Raw genomic sequence first — 20,616 nt, 5'->3', positions numbered from 1 at the left:
AGGGATTTCTTGACTGGTTTTGTGGCTTGTCCCATCCCAATCGAAGTACATTTCTCCATAATGTGCATTCTTTCTTGACTGGTTTAATTAAAATACATTTCTCACTCCGGCCACAGGGTTTTGTTGATTCGACTAAAGAGATGTTTTTAGGCTGGAAGGTGCTGCACTGCCTTCCTATAAACTGATATTACGATATTTTTGGCATGATAGAGCTTTTGGTCTTTCAGAAAACTAATTAAGGAGGAAGTAGCGGAAAAGGTTCCAGAATGCTCCAAAAATAATTCATATAATAATCATCATTCAGTGATCTCTCGAATTGTAGAGCCAAGATGTTCCAGTATAGTAGGATGTGGTTTCTAGAAAGTTTGAAAGAAATCGTGTTCCAGGCCTTTAATGGATCCTCTCGAACCCTTATCAGATTAAATAAATATAGGAACAATTATATTTTGAAGCAGCAGTTCTGATAAAAACTCTGTTACAGAAACCACATAGAACATTTTTCTATTGACTTGCATCCATAAATGTTTGGGGCTATGGCATGATGTACTTCAGGGATTTGTGTTTTAATGTAATTTGATTTTTTACTGATAGTTCTTTTTTTTTGTCAGACCTGGGGTTGGCAAGACTACTGTTATTAGGGAGATGGCACGCGTTGTAGCAGATGAGTTTCAAAAAAGAATGGTACATTAAACAATGTTACAGTCTTGTAGCTTTCCTATTCAGTTTCTGTTTCTTGATATATAATTCCTGCTATGTTCTATGGGTGTACTGATGTTTAGGGCAGGTAATTGTGGATACAAGCAATGAGATTGGTGGGGACGGGGATATTCCTCATGCTGCAATTGAGATGGCGTCGTGCCATCATCCTACCAAAATTAGAGTCTATGTTAGGATATTTTGAAGAAAAGAAAATCACCCGGCTTTAAATAAATATACTTATGTAATTTGTTGAAAAACCAGATTGGAGGAGTCGAAACTGTTACTCTTGGTGACGAGGAAGCTCGTGCACGACGCACTCTGAGAAGTATCCTGGAGAGGAAGGCCCCTCCAACGTTCCCTTTCCTTATTGAGTTGAGGGAGCGACACTATTGGGGGACTCAATGTGGACAAGTATCAAGTATGTATCTTTTCAGCTTTGTGTTAACATGGTCAAGGCGATGCGTTCAGGTCTAAAATTTTTAGATCGAAACCGTGTAGAAGTATCAGGTTTGCACAGTGATATATCTTGTAATTTTAAGATTACGATGAATGTGTTAGTGGGATTCTGTGGAAAGGGTACAAAGTAATAGGGAGCTATACGGGCATCAAAATTTCGTACTGCTGATATATATCTCAACTCATGGTTTTGCTTCGAACGTTCTAATCTGTACTGATCCTTGTAGTCTGTCTTATATTAATCACTTGCAATACCTTCAAGTCACACAGATGAGGAGGTTTTAGTTTTTAAAGGGGAATCTTTTGCTGGACCAAATTTGCTAGTATAGTGTGGTAATGCCGTTTGCGATAATGCTTATCTTTTCTAAGCTCGCCTTTTGTTATATATCATCCTTGAGGAATTATCTGTCAATTGTTTGCTTCTCCTATTGCTGCTTTGCTATTTTACCAACTAAGAATATTGTCAGAACTCAGGATATATTACCTGAATGTAATCTGCTCACCTTTGTTTTCAAGAAAAATGAAATGTACTTTTCTTTTCTCAACCTGCGATGGATGCTAATATATGGTGTGTCTCTCTTGTGCAGACTGAGAGGAGTGTGGATATGCTACTTCATGGAAAGAAGCGACTGGTTGAGGTGATAACTTCTCTATCAAGAATGTCTGCCAGTTCTGTAATGTAGTAAATTTCATGGCTTGGTAGAAGAGTGGCAGTTTCCTGTAGTTTGCTTTACCTGTAAATTTCTATATCGTTGTGCGAGTTTCTATGGGTGTTTGAACTATATGCCAATTTCATTTTCTATGCCAATTTGGATTGGCATTCCCTGAGTGGAATCAACTCTATATTTATGTAGCCTTTCAGCGCTTTTCTCTGGGAACCAATGCTTGACAGTTAACTTGAAGACATCCAATTATTTTCTGTTGTCATAATCTCGCTGTGCAGGTAGGTGACAGTAAGAGACTCATGTTCTACTCTCATACCCTCAGAAAGGTACTCCGAGAATGCACCACAAAAGCAATATTTACTATGTTCTCATGTCATGATCTCCGGAATTTTTCCAGCAAGTGTAAATTTGTAATCTCTGGTTCATCTTACTACGAGTATTTTTATTTTTACTATGTTCTCATGTCATGACCACGTTTCGCCGTGCTCTAGGGACTTCAAAATCCCTCCCCCGTGCGGGTACGACGGCCGGCAGGTGTTGGGTGTCGTAGGCTCGGTCTCTTTCGTGCTCGAGGGGACCAGTGATCAGAAGGTGACAGGGGCAGCACCATGGGCAGTAGCGCTCTTAATTGCTGGTAGCTCCACCGCCGGTGCCTCATCCAATCAGTGGTACCTCATCTTTATGTGCCTTTTCACTTTCAGAGCATTCCTTCTGTAATTTATTCATCTGCTCTAATTCTGGATAATTGCATACAATGTACTGCACTCTTGGAACTTGAAATTACACTCATATATACTATACGATTTAGTAGATACTTGTGTATTTTGCTAGCTTATCCAGTGCAGTATTTGCTTTCTCAATCTGATCCAGTCCAGAATTAGTAGATACTTGTGTATTTTACTCTTAGGAAAGTGAGGCTGTTTTTTTTAGGTAAGAAAATGAGGCTGTTAGTGATTGGAACACTTGTGAGGGCTATTAATTATTGGGAAACCGTGTATTTTGCTCGATCATCAAACACAGGTAAGAAAGGGAAGAGGTTCCGAAGTTCGGTGTTGTCAGGAGTGTGTTAGCTCCTCTGATTCAGACGGGAAGCAAGCTTGGTGACATTAACTGAATGTTTATTATTGCTCATAATTATTACATTAGAAAAAATCTTCTAATTTTGTTACCATATTGTTCGGATTTTTGACTATGTAGGTGATGAAAGATGGTAGGCTAATGGAAATATGTTTGGGTATCTTACCGACATTACCGTAACAGGGGTGCGGCAAATTTTAGTTAGAAATTCTACGACATCTGAGCTCCACCTGATCCACCGTCTCGCCGGAACTTCATCATCAGCCCGAGCTCAGCTCGATCCGCCGTCTCACAGGAACTTTATCGCTCATGATAACTTCATTTGTTTTTATGCTTACTTGCTTATTTTTTTTTCATATTATTATACTTTTGCTTGTTATTAAGCAGTTAAGCATCGCACATGAGTTTGTCAGTAGTCTGATCCCGATAGGATTCCCCCGCCTCCGCTGCCACCATTTCTCCGTCTCCGCCGCCGCCGCCCTTCCTCGCCTCCGCCGTTGCCGCCGTCGTTTCCCGTCTCAGCAGCCGCCTCCTTCTATCCTCGCGTGCTCCGGCGACCCAACCATGTCGTGGCTCACGCACTCCTTCGCGGCCACGCTCTCCTCACCGTGTGACGAGCCCGACCCCGACGACTACGAATCCGAGACATCCTCCACCGACACGGCGGCCGCGCATGAGGGCTCCTACTCGCCGTGGAGCCTCGAGGACGAGGGTCCCGAGCAGACCAACACCTTGACCCGCGGATCGCAGCGATCTGGCGGACATCGGTGGGAGGGTGAGGAGCCGCATCTCGATGATGCAGAACAACATGGCCGTGGTGGAGATCTCCAAGATCGCGTCCTTGTTCCTGCCGTTCGGGAAGGAGGAGGTGGATGAAGGAGATGCCGTCCCCAGCGTGACCGAGAGGAGGTGTTGGTCTTCGTCAGGCACATCTCCACACGACCTGAGACGTGGCTCGATTTCTCCCTCTTCATCAGCGAGCATTATGCGGATGGTAAGATTTGGTGCTTTATAGTGTCTCAATTTGAGCGCGTTTGGTTGAGAAAACAGTAGGAACCAAATACGACGAGGTAATTAAGCCGTCCGAAGAGCAACCTGACTGACGTTTGCTCCAAATTGCGGATCCACCACTTGGCTCGACAACCCCGTCATCAACCTCCTGCACAGACAGCGAAGAATGGGATGGGCGAGACGGCGGCTGGCGGCTCCACCACCCCACGCACACCCACACGACCGGACAGCAGCGGGGGGAAATGCACCGGCGAATCCACCGCAAAGTCCAACATCCGAGCCGGCGGAAGTGCCATCTACACCACCTCGGCCGATAGCTCTAGCTCTGCGCCACCTGCAGCTGGTGAGGGAATTGACCTCCCCCCTGGTCTGCATCTGAAATTAAAAGCAATGTCCACCGCGCTTCTCGGCAAGTAGGTATCCCGCAGCCAAGACGTCAGAGACCACATCTCCTCCGGCGACCCGTCGACCACGACAGTCCCCACGCTCTTCCGGCCGGCGACTCCTCATGCAGACATTTTTGGTCCAGATCCAAGCATTTAATCATTACCCCATTTACACCATTGAGGTTTGTCAAAATCAAGTACTCAACCCATAGTTTACCCCAGTTTACAATGTCAATCCAATTTTATTAGGATATGAACTAAATGGAGTATCAATTATATATTTTTCTAAAAACTATTAGTACTGAAATTCCGCAACCCAGTTGCTTAGGACTTTTGAATATTTTAAAATTAATATTCTACAGATAACTAGGTGCAAATAGAAAATAAAGATCGAGGTACAATGTCAGTTGGATACCTGGATTTATGGCCCTAGACTAACTAATTCTGATAATTGGCTTGAACTGCAGAAGTATTTTTTCAGTGCTACCTGCAGGTAAGACTTCTGAAGGTTTGTAATTAATAAAGCCAAAATGCATTGCTTTTCTTTTGACAGATGATGTGTTAATGCGTCGCTTCATTAATTCTTACCCTTGCTGTGCCATATGTGCGTTTTTGTGTGTGTGGAGAAGAATCATTTTTTTAATCTCCTTATCGTTTTACAGTTTACTAATGACGGAGAATCAACCATTCCTTCTGATAGCAACGCGACCTCCGGGCCCTCTTTAGGTTAGTGCTACCTTTAACGAGTAACAGTATCTATTGGATTGGAAAAATCCCTAAAAAATACAGTATCTATTGGATTGGAATAGTGGGGGTTGTCCACTCCCAACAAAATATTCCCAGTTGCACATTGATCCACCAGTGAATTTATTTCTGAAATTGTAAGGCGGCGGCGAAGCTAGCAGATCTACTTGCAAGGAGATGTCGTTCAAGTTTCTAGAAAGCATAACAGATCGATTCGCTGATGAGCGAATAATTGGAAGGGGTTTTTTCGGAACTGTTTACAAGGTATGATCAGCATTTACAGCTTCACACCTACGATAGTATCAGACTTGAAATGATCCATTTTCCTAATAAGAGATGTTACTCAGGGAGTTTATGATAATAAACAAGTCATTGCTGTGAAAAGGTTACATGCAGTAAAGAAGGAGTTTTATGGATCGAATGATAAGATCTTCCAGAATGAGTATCAATACCTTATGGAGTTCCATCACCAAAATATTGTAAAATTAGTTGGCTGCTGCAATCAAACAGAACAAAAACGTTTTGAGCACAAGCGAGGACCGATGTTTGCTGAAATTCGAAACATGGTGTTGTGCCTCGAGTATTGTCCAAATGGATCCCTTGATCGGCATCTTTCAGGTATGTCACCTCGACATGCATAGTAGCAGCAACGGTATATTATTTCTGTGTCATTCGGATAAAACATATTTTTTTTCCTTCTTACAGACATAAGTCATGGACTCGATTGGCTCGCACGCTACAAAATAATTAAGGGCACTTGCGAGGGTTTAAGATACCTCCAAGAGGGATCCAAGTGTCCTGTCATTCATATGGACCTAAACCCTAGTAACATATTTCTAGATGAGAACATGGTACCAAAAATAGGAGATTTCGGTGATGCCAGACTTTTGGATGAAGAATGTTCCATGCAGACAATAAGAGCGATAGGAACAGTGTGAGTTAAATTAATACCATGGGTGAACATTTGCTTCTAGCGTCAGGTTGCATTTGCCTATATTATAACCATGTCTGCAATATTTCTGTTTCGTGCAGAGGATACAAGCCACCTGAATTCATTGACAAACAAGTTATCTCCATAAAGTCGGACATATACAGCTTGGGTATTATAATCATAGAGATAATGACAGGGACAAAATATGATAAATATAGTGAATTTTCATCTTCCCAGGAGTTTATTCAGCATGTAAGGGAAGTTAACTTTTGCTTTCATTCGTACGAAGATCAAGAATATTTTATTATAAAGAAAATGCGTTTTGTGTTTTAGTTGATTGTAGTTCTGTTTTCCATACAGGTGCATGAAAACTGGAGGAAGAGGCTACAGGCAACATGCGACGACACATCTGTGGAAAGTTATTGTCAGCAAGTTAAGAAATGCCTCAAATTAGCGTTGAGCTGTGTGGAGCATGAGAGGCTCAAAAGGCCATCTATCGGCGAAATCGTCAATATGCTGAATGAAACAGAAACCTTTATTCATGAACTTACTACAAAAGATAAATCCAAACTGCTTGACGTCCACCCCCTGGAGCTCTGCTTCCCCTTCGAGCCAAAGAAGGCTATTTCCTGCTCGTTCCGGCTAGACAACAAGGGAAACGACCGTATTGCGCTCATGGTTATGGCAAAGAGCCAGAAAATGTACTCTACAAAGCTGCCACTCTGCAGCGTCGTGCCTCCGGGTTGCTCCTATACCATCACGGTCACAATGCGCAAGCAGAACCAGCAGCCACCATCAGGCATTGGTGAGCTCTTCACAGTGCAGAGCGTCGCGGTGGGCGATCATGATCTCAAGCATGTTGACCTAGATTCTGCCTCGGCGGTTTACGACAACTTCTTTAAGAAAGCCGAAGAGATGAACAGTGACGAGGTGCAAGAGATTATGCTGCCTGTTAGTTGGGATCCACCTGCTGAAGGGACAGAATCTGAGGTAAGCCATGCATATTATGTGAAGGAGAACTTATCTGTGGCTTCTGCTTAACAAAACATGTATGTTTTTGTTTCCTTTTGTTTTTGTTGTTTCCCTCTGGGTCATGTGGCAGCCGACACAATCCAGAATCGAGGTGATTTTCCTTTGTTTTTCTCCCATCAGTGTTCGTAGCTCTGTAATTGCGGGGTTGACCATCCCTGGCTTATTTGTACATGGATACTTGAGCAGATCATTGCCATGCCGAATTCTCAGCAAGTGTCATCAGTAGATGTGCATCCATTAGAGCCATGGTGAGGGCGTACATTCTCGTTTCAGTGGCAGTGCTTTTCGTGCGTGCCAAAATGATGTAGAGGAATGTCATTATGTTGAAATAATGCAGGATTATGACGACGCATAGTGGGGGGAGCCTTCGTGTTTGGGACTATCAGACGATGGTAGGTGTGGCTCATCTAGTCACCTTTGGTGTCGATCAGCAGCCAATGACATTTTGTACCGGAATGTGTTATGTAATTAAGACGATCTGATCTCTAGTTTGGCTCTGTGTATACCAAAATCCAGATATCAGAGGAACAAAATCTTCTGTTATTGTAAAAACTATGTATTTTGAACTGAACAAAGTTTTTATCTTCATCTATTCGCAGGAAATGTTGCGCTCCTTTGAAGTCACAGATGAACCAGGTACACATGCTTCCTATTTGACTTCATTGTTTGTATTTTGTTGCTCATATATCACCTGCTAACTTTCTGGAAAACCATACTCTTGGTGCAGTTCATGCAGCTAAATTTATCGCACGTAAGAAATGGCTTGTCACGGGCGATGACAGTGGTTGCATCCATGTGTTCAATTATGGCGAAAAGGAAGCCACGAGCTTCGATGCTCATGACAGTGGCATCACATCTTTGGCTGTGCATCCGACAGAAACTGTTGTGCTGTCATCCCATGATGATAATCTGATTAAGCTTTGGGATTGGGAGAAGGACTGGGAGTGTACTCTAACATTTCAGGGGCACACTAACGGAATGACTCAAGTAACGTTTAACCCAAATGACACCGATAGTTTTGCAAGTGCTTCCAGGGATGGCAAGGTCAAGGTTAGTTCCTGTTCTATTAATTTAACATTGGCCGTTTCTTGTAATTTTATACGGCCCATTGATTAAGAAACGTGCCTGGAATCAACAGATCTGGAGTCTTCATTCTGATGGTGGTAGCATCATCACATTGGATGGACACGACCAAGGCCTGCTCTGTATTGATTACTTCACACGCCGTGATCGGCAGCATCTGATCACCGGCTGCATGGATGGGACTGCAAATGTAGTGTCCTTGCACTGACAATTCAAGGATACACTTTTCAAGTAATCAACCATACATGACACTAATGCTTTTGTTTTTGTTTGATCAGATTTGGGATCTGGAGATGAATATCTTCGAAGGATGTGTTGATAGGATAGAAGGGCATGAAGGGCGTATTACTGCCGTCAATTTGCACCCAGAGCTTCCGTTGCTGATTACAGGTTCACTTGATGGGACTGTTCGTCTGTGGGACTCCACTACCTACAAGTACTCTTTCTGCCTTTGCGGTCACATATATAAGACTAGTAGTACATGTTTTCTGGTCGAACTTGTTAACAGTTAGCTTCCTGACCATGCAGGCTTAAGAACATAATTGGTTTTAACCTGGGTGAAGTTTATGCTTTTGGATTTATAAATGGTTTGAGAAGGTAATGAACAATGTACTGTACTTCCTTTAGTTTATTGAGGAAATTGATCATTCGATACAGAGGTTGCTGAGCAATGTGAGTGAAGATAAAATAAAAAATGGACTACAAAATGTAGCATTCGATGAAATTTGCCCCAACAACATTTCTTTGCGGAAATTTGTCTCAGAACTGGCTTCATTATATATACCCTGTTTGTGAATTTGTCGTTCTTCATTATATTTTCTTCGCCAACATGACACTTGTAATAAAGGAGAGATGTACTACTTTGTGCAGGTTGGTTGTCGGGTGCCACCAAGGAATAGCCATGATGGAAATACCTTCACCCTGAAGAAAATAACAGAAGCATAGTACATTCAGGGAGAATAGAACGTTTGATGGAATCCAGCTCAAATTTTAAATATTCCAATGAGTACCTAAAGTGTGACTTTGTCCACCTTGCTATCAATAGTCATAATTTGAAAGAAGAAAACAATTGTAAGATTTGTTCTAAAGACGCTATGTTTTTACATACGATATTCTGGTCCGCAAACTGTTAGAGCATCTCTAGCAGATCGTGTATATCTTGATCCGTAAAAACGAGTTTGCAGTTTTACCGAAAACATGTTGCGGTACCAATTTGATCTAGGAAGAACAGATCTCATAAAATCGCCCCGAAGACCTTTTACTGGCTGAGTTTACGGAATCAGAACCGTAAATTCCATCCGTGAATTCAAGCCAAACCAAAACCAAACAACAAATCCAATCCAAAATTAGTTGCAATCCAATCCGATCAGCTGAGCGATGACGTTCCTAGGCACATGAATCAGATCAATTAATCCAGGCACACACGCACGACGAAACAGGCCATGGTCCTTTTGGAACTATTATCTCCATTTCACTGCACCTTCTTCGTTGCCTGCCACGGTGGCCCTCGCCGACCGCATTGCCGCCAAGAACTGCCAGGAGAGGAAGAGGAAGGCAGGGTCGGGTCTTGGAAACGAAGAGCGCCCGCCAACTGTTTTTCAGTTGATTCCTTTTCATTTTTTTTGCGGATTTCGTAAATATATGTGTTTTGTTCGGGTCATTCTTTTTTCAGAAAAAGCCGTAATTAGCAGTTATTTTTCATTTCGGGCTGATATACTGTGAGATCGAGATAGGCAATCAGGGGAGGTGAATGATTGCGCGGAAGCAAATTAAAACTTTTCCCGAAAGTTCAAACCCTAAATCACTTTTCTGTCTGTAATAGTAAAACAGACGTAACTTTTGATTGGATGAACCAAAAAATATGTATGAGTATGCAAAAGAAAGGTATTGAAATTATCTAACCAACGCAATAAGAATCAGCTCAATCGGATGTACCAATCAAAAGATACGATCAAAATAGTAACAGCTGACAGAAAGTTACGAGGATTAATCTAAAACCAATTTCAAGGAATAACAAGAAAGATAAAGTAATCGCGATCTTCCTTGATCTCGTGGTAAACCTGCAGAAAAGTATCATGAACTCATGATAAACCTGCAGCAAAATGTTAGAAAGATCTAGCACGAAGAATCTACGAAAATCCGAGAAGAACAGAGATGACACCGCCAACGAGTATCTTTATTGCAACAATGTCGATCGATTACAAAAGATGCAACCATGCATCCAAGAACTCTCCTAGAATTGATCTTGATCCAAAGCTCTGAGTTCCCTCACGTCCTTGCTAAAACCCTAACTAGGATGCCCTCTATTTATAAGGGAAAATTCGCGACCCTAAACCGAGTCCGAATCCAACACGAACTCCTCTGTCCCGGTCGGTATTTTGCCCGTGGGGCCCAAATAAGACTTTGGATTGAGACGACTCCAAAAGCAAAGTTGTTCGTATCGACAACGCGCACAACTTTCGTGTGGACCACTTTTCCATCTGACGCCATCTTGATGACGCTGCTGTTTAATCTTTAAACAGCTCTCATACAGTCACGGCTGGACCTACATATCTTCACGTCGATGCCACTCCATGCCATCAACTCTTCTTGTGATGTCTTCAAAGCTCTACCATCACGTATCGAATATCTCCAATACCGTACATATCCGGTATAAACAATGTACGACAAATCGGTGCCCTCCCGGATCATCGTAGCCTTCACTTTCATTGTTTCTTCGCACGAACGTCTCACATGATCTTGATCCTCGACCTCAGCTTCTCCCAAGTTTCGTCCCTCGATCCCGTCATCGACCACGTTCCTCTAGTTCCGGCAACACCTGAAAGCGAACACAAAAATAACCAGTACGAGCACATGTCCACGACTTGACTCAGGATAAGTTTCACACAACTCACGCCATGTTTTCACATAAGAAACTAATGGATCAGCACACCACTAGCAAAGCACTAAGTCCAAACAAGATACATGTCATCACATAAATATCCATATTATCCAAAGTATCCACATCAATATTTAATCTAAAACACTTGCTAATGTTACACATCACCTATGATTTCACATATACGGTATCTGCTAGAGATGCTCTTGTACCTGAAGACAGACAGCATAGCCTATTAACGGATTGCCATTTGGAGTATTTTTCTTGCAGGTGAATTTTTCGTACTGATAGCTTGCTATAGCCTGAGTTTGCAGCGAAAATTAACTCTAGATTGTAACTAGCAGAAGAGTTTTGTAATGTTGATTTAACAAAAAAAAATGAAGTGGCAAGTCATATGCAATGCTTTCATTCGCTTAATCTTGTCCATATTGGTGATTTAGGTCCCGCTTTGGAACGATGTATTTGAAGCATCGCCTATGTCCCACGAAAAATACAACATTTGAAGCAGGGCGGTAAGTGTGAAGAAAAAACTTCTCAAACAAATATTTGCATCATTATCCTCGTACAGTCTGACACTTCTCAATCTTCTTCTCACAGAAAACAGTAGAATCACGTGGTACGGTGACTGACACTTTGCAAAATCTTCCATTAAGCTGGGAGCAGGAACGCGTCGATCTACTTGGCAACTTCACCGCTGGAGAAGCACCCACTGAAGCTGTTGTAGCATTAAGAAGACGAAAGTCAAAGTAATTAGCAGAGTTCAAGCTAATGTCGAAACTCTTGCGCCACTTACAGTTTGGCAAACGATCCTCGTTTCTTCTTGGCAGCACTTGGCTCGGTCAGATTACCAGCATCGTGACCTTTCAAAATATAAGATTGAAAATATAGAGAATACGGTCAGATTACCAGCATCGTGATCATTCAAAATATAAGATTGAAAATATAGAGAATACTTAATTAGTGGAAAATGGTACATATGGCAACTGAAATAATATGTCCTCCAGTTAATGATAAGGCAAATTATTGCCTATGTAAACGTACGTGAAGCTTGAACGTTGGCACCATCAGCCGCGTTGAGTCCCAGTGGTTGTCCAGAGTAGTAGGCTCCTGTTCCTGTGTATTACCCACAGGTAATTGTAGGGAAGATATAAATGAAAAATATCTACTTTTATCTTTCAAAGTGTATCGTAGTTGTCGTTGAGAACTGAGTGACGATAAATGCAGTTAGTTGTCGGGAAAATTCGCATCATGTGCCTTTTTTTTTGCGGAAATTCGCATCATGTGCTGACGTGGTAAAGAAACTAACCATATATCTGTCACCCAGATCAAATCTGGGTTTGACCCTAAACTGGCATGAGAAAGAAATTTACTCGGTATCAAATGTTGAGGAACAAAAAAGAACTTTTAGGGGACAAAGTTCTACTTTCGAAAAATATGCTTATCTGTTTTATTGTTTTACTCTGCTCCTGATCGATTCTTTTCTAGTTTCACTGCGTGTTGCCAATGCATTGTTCATTGACTACTATACAGGCTTCGTCTCTGTATGAAGTCTAAAAGTCTAAAATATCCGGACCAGTCAATATCTGGGTTACATTCTAGCACTTCTCTCCTCTAGTACAAGCAAAAGGAATAATAAAAAACATCAATTCTAAATTCTAAAACCACTTGATTTGCAACCGTGTCTCTAGTGGTTTTTGCACAAATGATTTTCTCGGATATGGATACTAACGTAAACTACCATGTCACCTAATTTTGTTGGATCAGTTTGTACCTTGTTTGTTTCTGTTTCAAGTATATTTTTTTGTGGAAGCTCTAATCTAGATGAGTAGATGGCATACTCTATTTTAGGTTGTTTGTTTCCATAGAGTTAGTTTGTTCATGGCAACGCCATCCCAGTGACGCCGATCAGGACACATGGCATCGTCCAAGTCGTGCAAAATTACTAACTGAACCACCTAACGGTAAAGTGGCCATTTCAATTGTTAAAAGTTGCCTTCCAAAGGGTTTCCATTTCAGGATTTAAGACTAAACTCTTCAATTTTCGCTAACTCTTTTCCCTATGCTTGATTTAGAGTGCAGCTTTACCGGTATTGCAGCCACATATATAGACTTCCACTCATTAATGGGAGAGACCATGTGGGAAACAATCTGCCCATGTGACTAACATGTCGGCAAACCAAGCTCACGGAACAAGTCAATGGGCAACCAGAGGGTTCGATGGACATTTTCGTGCTAAGAAATTGGCTAATAGGAGCACAACTTCAGCTTCTCAAAACAAAAATGTCTAAATAGGATATTTGAAGTACTAGCAATTTAGGAGTAGAAAATACCACAACTAAAGCGAAACTTGGTACTCTCAGACTCTCTCCTGCGTTTTAAAAGGATGATCGATCTTACCGGAAGCCTGAACATTCGCAGCATTCTGATTGTCAACGGGATGTGGCTCCTTCTGTTCTTCCGGGTGTGTTGGATGGCCAACGAAGTAGGCTCCTATATACAAATCAGCTCGTTAGAAATTTTGCAGCTAGCCAATAAAGATCAGAACTATCAAGTTTGAGAAATATGCATATGGAGTTGATGGTTAAGTCAACTCTATACATACCCGGGGGATTGGCGACGGCGGCGCTCATGTCGGATCTCTGTTGATGGTTAAGAAAGAGAGGATCCCCGGTTGGTGTATCCTCTTCTTCTCCGATGAGATGCCGGCTGGGACGGAGACGGAGAGAAGGCAGGGCTGCAAGTCTCGGTTCGTTGGATGGGAGTATAGATTAGAGAATGATCATTGATCCCTTCAGACTAATTATTAAGGAGGTTGTACGATTTAAACTATAGAATAGAACGACTCCCAGGTCTTCAGGTATCGGCCAAAACAGAACGTCGCCGTCCCATGGTGGCAGGTTTCGCAAATGTGAAAGGGGCGAGTGCTGGCAATCATTCTAGCTGGACTGAGCCGACACCAGCTCAATGGTTTGACTGTTCTTATCTCAACTTTAAGAGCTTTATTTGGTTATATGTTTTGCAGTACTGCCTCAGCGCCAAGGCTGCGATTCTAGCGGTGCCGGTTTTCCCTCCACGTGCAAAGCAAGCCCCACCCCTCCACGTGATCAGCAGGGAACATAATGAATGGGAATGGGATTGGGATTGGGATTGGGATTAGACTTTTCTATTTTTGTACTAACATATTTTGTTCCTTGTATAAATTATTTAATGGTCCAAACAAACTCACAATTTTATGAGAATTTGATGGTGGTCTTAAGATGAGAAAATCTACCTACAATAAAAGTTTCAGAAATTTCTGATGAAGTTTGAAAATCTAGCATATACTTTTATTGATACATGTCATATGAATAGTATTTTTACGGGTGTATGATATATGTCATTGGTATATTGGTATATGTCATCGGTGTATGATATATTTACTCGTATATGAAAAAGAAATGGTATGTGATATGTGTCATTGGTCTATGGTAGATGATATATGAATGGTATGTGTCATTCGTATATGATATGCGAATGGTATATTCCAGAGCAAGTTTGAAAATCTGGCATATATTTTTATTGGTATATGGCATATGAATGGTATATTTACTGGGGTATGATATGTGAATGGTATATATCATTGGTATATTGGTTTATGTCATCGGTATATATATACACACACACAGACACACGAATGGTATATGATATATTTATATATATATATATATAGAAACTCTATTAGATACTCAGGGTGTAGAATAACTATTCTTCACCCTGGTCGTTCTGACTAGCCGGACGACCGGACCAACTTGGCCACCTGACCGAGCGAGGCGCCCCAGCGACGTAATTTTTTTAAATAAATTATGACGGGAGACGGGGAACGGTTTCTTCCGAGCTACTCCCACATGCCCACCTCTACACTCGTTTGCGGTTCCAGTCGATTTGGGTTCCCGTTGGCGAGTGGCGACGGCGACGGCTTCTGTCGGATTTCTGCTGGAATTGCGGCGAGGCGAGGCGGCAACGGCTGTGCTGTGGCGTTCGTCGGCGACGGAAGGGCTGAGGAGCAGCTTACCTCGAGGTCGGTTCGGATTTCGACGGCGTGACCGTCCACACGGACCAGCAGCCCTGAGCCCTTGGTATCCACCGGCGGCAGTGGCCGTCCCTCTCTCTCCCTCCCTCCCTCAGGCCAAGAGCATACGGGTGAAGATGCTTCCTCTCTCTCTCTCCCTCCCCTGATATCCATTCGGTTCTGATTCTCTCAACCACCTCCGGCGAAGCCGACTCTCCCTCCACTTCACCCCGGTCGACGGCGGCTTCGCACGGCTCAACCGTCGAGGGGCCCTCCCGCACAGCACGACCTCCGACCTCCCTGAGCCGGTGCCCTGCCGCCGATCAAGAGCTCCATGATTAATTTTCTGAGATGAATTTTACTGCACTGCTAGCTAATTGTGAAATCATATGTGATGTGTAACATTGGCAAGTGTTTTAGATGAAACATTGATGTGGATACTTTGGATAATATGGATATTTAAGTGATGACATGTATCTTGTTTGGACTTAGTGCTTTGCTAGTGGTGTGCTGATCCATTAGTTTCTTATGTGAAAACATGGCGTGAGTTGTGTGAAACTTACCCTGAGTCAAGTCGTGGACTTGTGCTCGTACTGGTTATTTGTGTGTTCGCTTTCAGGTGTTGCCGGAGCTAGAAGAACGTGGTCGATGACGGGATCGAGAGACGAAGCTTGGGAAGCTGAGGTCGAGGATCAAGGTCATGCGGGACGTTCGTGCGAAGGAACAATGGAAGTGAACGCTACGATGATCCGGGAGGGCACCAGTTTGCCGTTGATTGTTTATACCGGAGATGTACGGTATTGGAGATATTCGATACGTGATGGTCGAGTTTTGAAGACATCACAAGAAGAGTTGATGGTATGAAGTGACATCGAGGTGAAGATATGTAGGTCCAGCCGTGGCTGGATGAGAGCTGTTTAAAGATTAAACAGTAGCGTCATTAAGATGGCGTCGGATGGAAAAGTGATCCACATGAAAGCTGTGCGCGTCGTCGAGACGAACAACTTTGATTTTGGAGTCATCTCAATCCGAGGTCGTATGCGGGCCCCACGGGCAAAATACTGACCGGGACAGAGGAGTCCGTGTTGGATTCGGATTCGGTTTAGGGTTGCGAATTTTCACTTATAAATAGAGGGCATCCTAGCTAGGGTTTTAGCAAGGACGTGAGGGAACTCAAAGCTTTGGATCTAGATCAATTCTTGGAGAGTTCTTGGATGCATGGTTGCATCTTTTGTAATCGATCGACATCGTTGCAATAAAGAGATTCGTTGGCGGTGTCATCTCTGTTCTTCTCGGATCTTCGTGAAATGTTCGTGCTAGATCTTTCTAATACTTTGGTGCAGGTTCATCACAAGTTTATAATACTTTGCTGCAGGTTTATCACGAGATCAAGAGAAGATTGCAATTAATTCATCTTTCTTGTTATTCCTCGAAATTGGTTTTAGATTAATCCTCGTAACTTTCTGTCAGCTGTTACTATTTTGATCATATCTTTTGATTGGTAAGTCCGATTGAGCCGATTCTTGTTGCGTTGGTTACATAATTTTAATACCTTTCTTTTCCATACTCATACGTATTTTTTGGTTCATCCAATCAAAAGTTACGGCTGTTTTACTATCACGGACAGAAAGGTGATTTAGGGTTTGAACTTTCGGGAAAAGTTTTAATTTGCTTCCGCGCAATCATTCACCCCCCCTCTGATTGCCTATCTCGATCTCACACTAACTTTGTAACAATTTGCACAGCCGCAGGTCCTCATCTTCCCTCCACCGCGTGTTCGACGAGATGCACGCCTGCCCGCCCTCATCTACTGTTAAGGTGAGAAACACCTGTTCATGTATGCTACCTGTTCGGCAAAATGCCTGTGAGAGATGGGTTTATAAGCAAGTTTCCTTTAGTTCTTGCAAAAATTAAAATGAAGTTGATTTTATTTACACTTTTCATTTTCGGATTTGATTTACCTTCGCGCAAGCAATTCCCAGATGAGGAAGAGTACTAAGCTTTATCAGATTAGTATCATCTTCTTTGTGCAAGCAAAAGAGAGAAGTCTATCCCTCAGATGTTTTCTAGAGATTTCAATTCTGACCATACCATATACTTTCATTGCAGTTTATTAATTTTTACACTTCTGATGTTATCAGTTCATTCTTGACTGTTTCTACATTGAGAGGGGCTTGTAAAATCTGAATGCAGTACTGTTTTTCGCCCAAAATCACCAGGATTCGATGCAGTTTTGGCTAGAATAGAAGTGCCAGACATCTACAATTTTGAAAGATGATATATGCAGTTGTTTTCTCGTCAGGATTCGGTGCAGTTTCGGTGGGAGAAGGGAGCAGTGGAGTTTCATTTCATGCCGTTAGGAAATCAGGAGGCTGGGGTGATATAACCAAGGTGCAAATGGATCCATTGTTGTTGCTGCTTCTGCTGGGAAAAAACAAATTCAGGCTATTGACGCCTTGCGAAGCTATTGCACCTGAACTTGTTATCTAGCTGGCAAATGAGCTTGCTGTAAAACAAAATAGTTGACAAATGAGCTTGCTGTCAAAAAAATAGTTGGAAGTTGAGCCTGGCGTTCACATGCCTATGAGATTTTCTCCTGCTTTACTCGTTATGCTTCTTCTTTCTGCCTTTAGTCTCGTATAAGCTTGAATTCTTACCCCTCTGATGTTTTTTCTAGAGGTTTTTATTCTGACGATACCACGTACTTACATTGCAGGTTCTTAAATTGGATCCACTAGTTCAGCGGATTTTCGTTGTTGCTCGTCAAAGATCTTCTAGGTATCTAAATTCGTAGACTAATCTCCCACTTGTTTTATGATTCTGTCTGAAAGGGATAAATTCTTGCATGCACTTAATTCCAAGGTGTTGTTGTATGAGCAGTATCTAGCTTTCTTTAGTATCCACTAATTCGTTTGGATTCCTGATAAATATGAGGAAGATGTCATAGAGAACATGATAAATATGGCAACAGCCATCGTTCCTTACCTTTGTGGTAGATTTGTGTAGCCCTTATTCTGCTGACCATGGCACTCACTGTTAGTATAAATTTGCTGATTTCGAAGTTGTTCTACGACGCCCTGAGAAGCTCGCTTCTCCATGATATTATCGTCGTCTCACAAGTAGAAACAACAAATACTGAATTTTTTTGCATAGTTGCGTTCTGAATCCTGTTTGCTGGTCAAACTAATGCTCATACTTGATTGAAGTTTACCATCCTTTGGTTAAAACCATATTCATTTTATGGAGTAGTTGCGACAATCATTGTTCATGTGATTTTAATTCGCGGCCTTCTTTCAATTACAGCGCAATGAAGATTACAGGCAAAACTCCCAATAAAGTAAAAAAAATCTATATACAGGGGAGCCAGGATTCAGCTACGTTTCATTTTGATGACTCTCAGGGTCCACCAAAAGATGGACTTTGGTTACATCTTCAAGCCCCTTCTGCTGCCGGTGACGCTACAACGTTGCCCGGCGCTCGTGAGACTGCAGTCTCTTTCTCCCCGCCTCCTCGGCAGGTTCCACCATGGGCATCAAATAACCCTAGAAAGAGGAAGGAGACAGTACCAGATTTGGCGGTTGATGATGATGATGATTTTGTTCAAGTTCCTCCAAAACCACCGGCGAGTTCCTCCAAGCCTCCCAAAACTACTGTTCGAAAGGTTAAGAAGTCCAAATCTTCAGTTGCTGGTCCCAAACCTCCTGAGGTAATTATGTGAGGCAGTTTTTTTGTTGAACTATACTGCTTAGTGCTTACGTTTCCTTCAGGTTCCTATATTATATATGTTAGTAGGTTCATGCATTTTAGTTTTCTGGTGTTATTACATTGACAAAGAAATAGTTTTGCTCTGTTGTATATACTTTTATTTGCTAACTTGGCCTCAATGATTTCTGTTGGAATATCCCGCGTGTGCTTGTTCGATGTTCAGATTTTATATATAATGCCGTATTGCTTACTTTGTTTTATGTTATTTTACATCTACTTAGCGCAATTTGTCTCATTCTGCATTTTTAACATAAGTTTCTTGGTCTTTTGGTTTTTTAAGGTTGTCCAAAATCCTTCTAAGAGGACAAATCCTAACTATAGGTGTGCACCTAACAAGGTCGTCGAAACCATAAAATGTCTGGTAGAACCACAGATACTTGAAATCAGGAAATACCCATTTGGTCCTTTACTAGATCTGAAGCTCAAAGGTCTTGAGAGCCCCAAGTTGTTGGTTTTCCTGATGGATAGGTTGGATCCTAAAACAATGTCCTTGGATATTGGCAACGGAAAACTACTGAAAATTACCAACCATTCCATTCAATGTGTCCTAGGTTTGCCAAATAGGGGTGAACATGTAGTTGCTCCTGATAAACATAAGCAGAAAGAAGCATTATCCAACCTGAAGAAAAAACTTGGAATTGAACCTGGGGCAGACGTCAAAGTGCAAGACTTGATTGTCTGGATAAAAAAAGGAGGCATCGATCCATTCACAATCAGGTGCTTTCTCATGATTCTTTTAGGCAAGCTCCTTATGCCAGGGACATCTGACTTCATCACTGGCAAGGAGGCTGCGCTGACAGAGAACATGGCAGCGTTGTGCTCAGGAAATTTGGCTGGTGTCATTTATGATGATATTGTCATTGCTGCTAAATTATGGCAGTCAAAGAAAGCCTGCATGAACCCCTCCATGCATGGATGTCTTTTGTTTCCACTTGTGAGTACGACCTACATTTGTTTTCCATTCCCCACATTAATCTGACCTTATTTATGTAATGTCATGCCCTGTTTTGTAATAAGAATCTTCTTAATGTATTTTCTCATTTATAGGTTTACTACTTGGATAACTTGGTGGGAAAACATTCTACCACTCCAGTGCCTACACCACGTATTGCTCATATCACAAAGCAACAATTGTTGGATCTCATAGAGGAAGATAAGCAAGTTGTTGATGGGGTTGAGACATTTGGTGCTCTACCGGTCAGATGCTCTTACCTTCTATTCCTCGATGCAATTTTTTTTAGCTCATGCTAATTTTATTTTTATTTTTAATAGTTAAGGTGGCAGGAGCACACTTGCTATGCGGAAGGCCAATCATCTTCAACTTACATCCCGGTTGACACCCAGGCAGCCGATATACCCTCAGCATCCAATTCGGTTCCTTCTTCAGCTCTTCCTAGCATGTACCATCATCTTGTCGGTTGTTTTACCCGTTTTTCTGCGGAGGATCAGCTTGCTGCAAAAGAGGCGTTGCGGAGGTGCGATGAGGAAGTCGGCAACCTGATGTCGAGAATAAGTTCTGCTCAAATGATTGCAATCCAGAAAATTATGGGCATATTGCGCGATGGCCAGTCTCGTATGACACCCTCACCACCAGCAGATGGTAGGGGTACCACCAATCATGTTGCCGCTCAATCCCCATTCAGACCTACCCATACAGCTACAAACATGGAAGCAGCTCGAAAGTGCCAACCCCCCTCATCCCATGTTGCTCATAGCCCTAATGTTTTGCTTCATGAGGGGCGCAACAGTGACGCAGGTACTGACGCCACAGGTGACATTTCGTTCACTCAGGTACTTATGGGTGATGGGATCCACAGGTTATCTAGGTCGCAACAAGGTAT

General features: G+C 42.3%; 1 protein-coding gene and 2 long non-coding RNA genes across 8 annotated transcripts; 2 read left to right on the top strand and 1 right to left on the bottom strand.

The window, feature by feature from the left end:
* Window positions 1-572: 572 nt before the first annotated feature.
* On the top strand, window positions 573-2,090 carry LOC104584591. The gene is made up of 3 exons (XR_732386.2): window positions 573-681; window positions 961-1,117; window positions 1,743-2,090. It is a non-coding gene; the product is annotated as an uncharacterized LOC104584591 (long non-coding RNA).
* Window positions 2,091-3,265: 1,175 nt separating this feature from the next.
* Window positions 3,266-9,227, top strand: LOC100831776. 6 transcript variants are annotated; one of them, XM_024463528.1, is made up of 16 exons: window positions 3,266-3,891; window positions 4,957-5,020; window positions 5,181-5,302; window positions 5,386-5,656; window positions 5,744-5,972; window positions 6,071-6,221; window positions 6,330-6,959; window positions 7,072-7,092; window positions 7,188-7,249; window positions 7,339-7,465; window positions 7,601-7,637; window positions 7,729-8,051; window positions 8,140-8,274; window positions 8,363-8,520; window positions 8,613-8,681; window positions 8,955-9,227. In XM_024463528.1, the coding sequence occupies exons 1-16, from the start codon at window positions 3,691-3,693 to the stop codon at window positions 9,007-9,009; spliced, it is 2,655 nt and encodes an 884-aa protein (XP_024319296.1). In that variant the 5' UTR covers window positions 3,266-3,690; the 3' UTR covers window positions 9,010-9,227. The 6 variants fall into 6 exon arrangements, with proteins under 6 accessions (XP_024319296.1, XP_024319299.1, XP_003577688.2 ...); XM_003577640.4 differs by having other exon boundaries at window positions 3,271-3,891; window positions 7,339-7,393; XM_024463529.1 differs by having other exon boundaries at window positions 3,271-3,891; window positions 4,065-5,020.
* A 2,128-nt stretch (window positions 9,228-11,355) lies between these two features.
* On the bottom strand, window positions 11,356-13,861 carry LOC100833214. The gene is made up of 5 exons (XR_732385.3): window positions 13,565-13,861; window positions 13,360-13,452; window positions 12,004-12,075; window positions 11,756-11,822; window positions 11,356-11,677 (listed from the first exon to the last, which is right to left on the bottom strand). It is a non-coding gene; the product is annotated as an uncharacterized LOC100833214 (long non-coding RNA).
* Between the last annotated feature and the right edge of the window lie 6,755 nt (window positions 13,862-20,616).

The sequence above is a fragment of the Brachypodium distachyon genome, chromosome 4 (assembly GCF_000005505.3).
Source record: "Brachypodium distachyon strain Bd21 chromosome 4, Brachypodium_distachyon_v3.0, whole genome shotgun sequence".
In the NCBI taxonomy this organism is placed as follows: domain Eukaryota; kingdom Viridiplantae; phylum Streptophyta; class Magnoliopsida; order Poales; family Poaceae; genus Brachypodium; species Brachypodium distachyon.
Note: the sequence above shows the minus strand (reverse complement) of the source record. Positions and strands in the feature narration are given on the sequence as shown.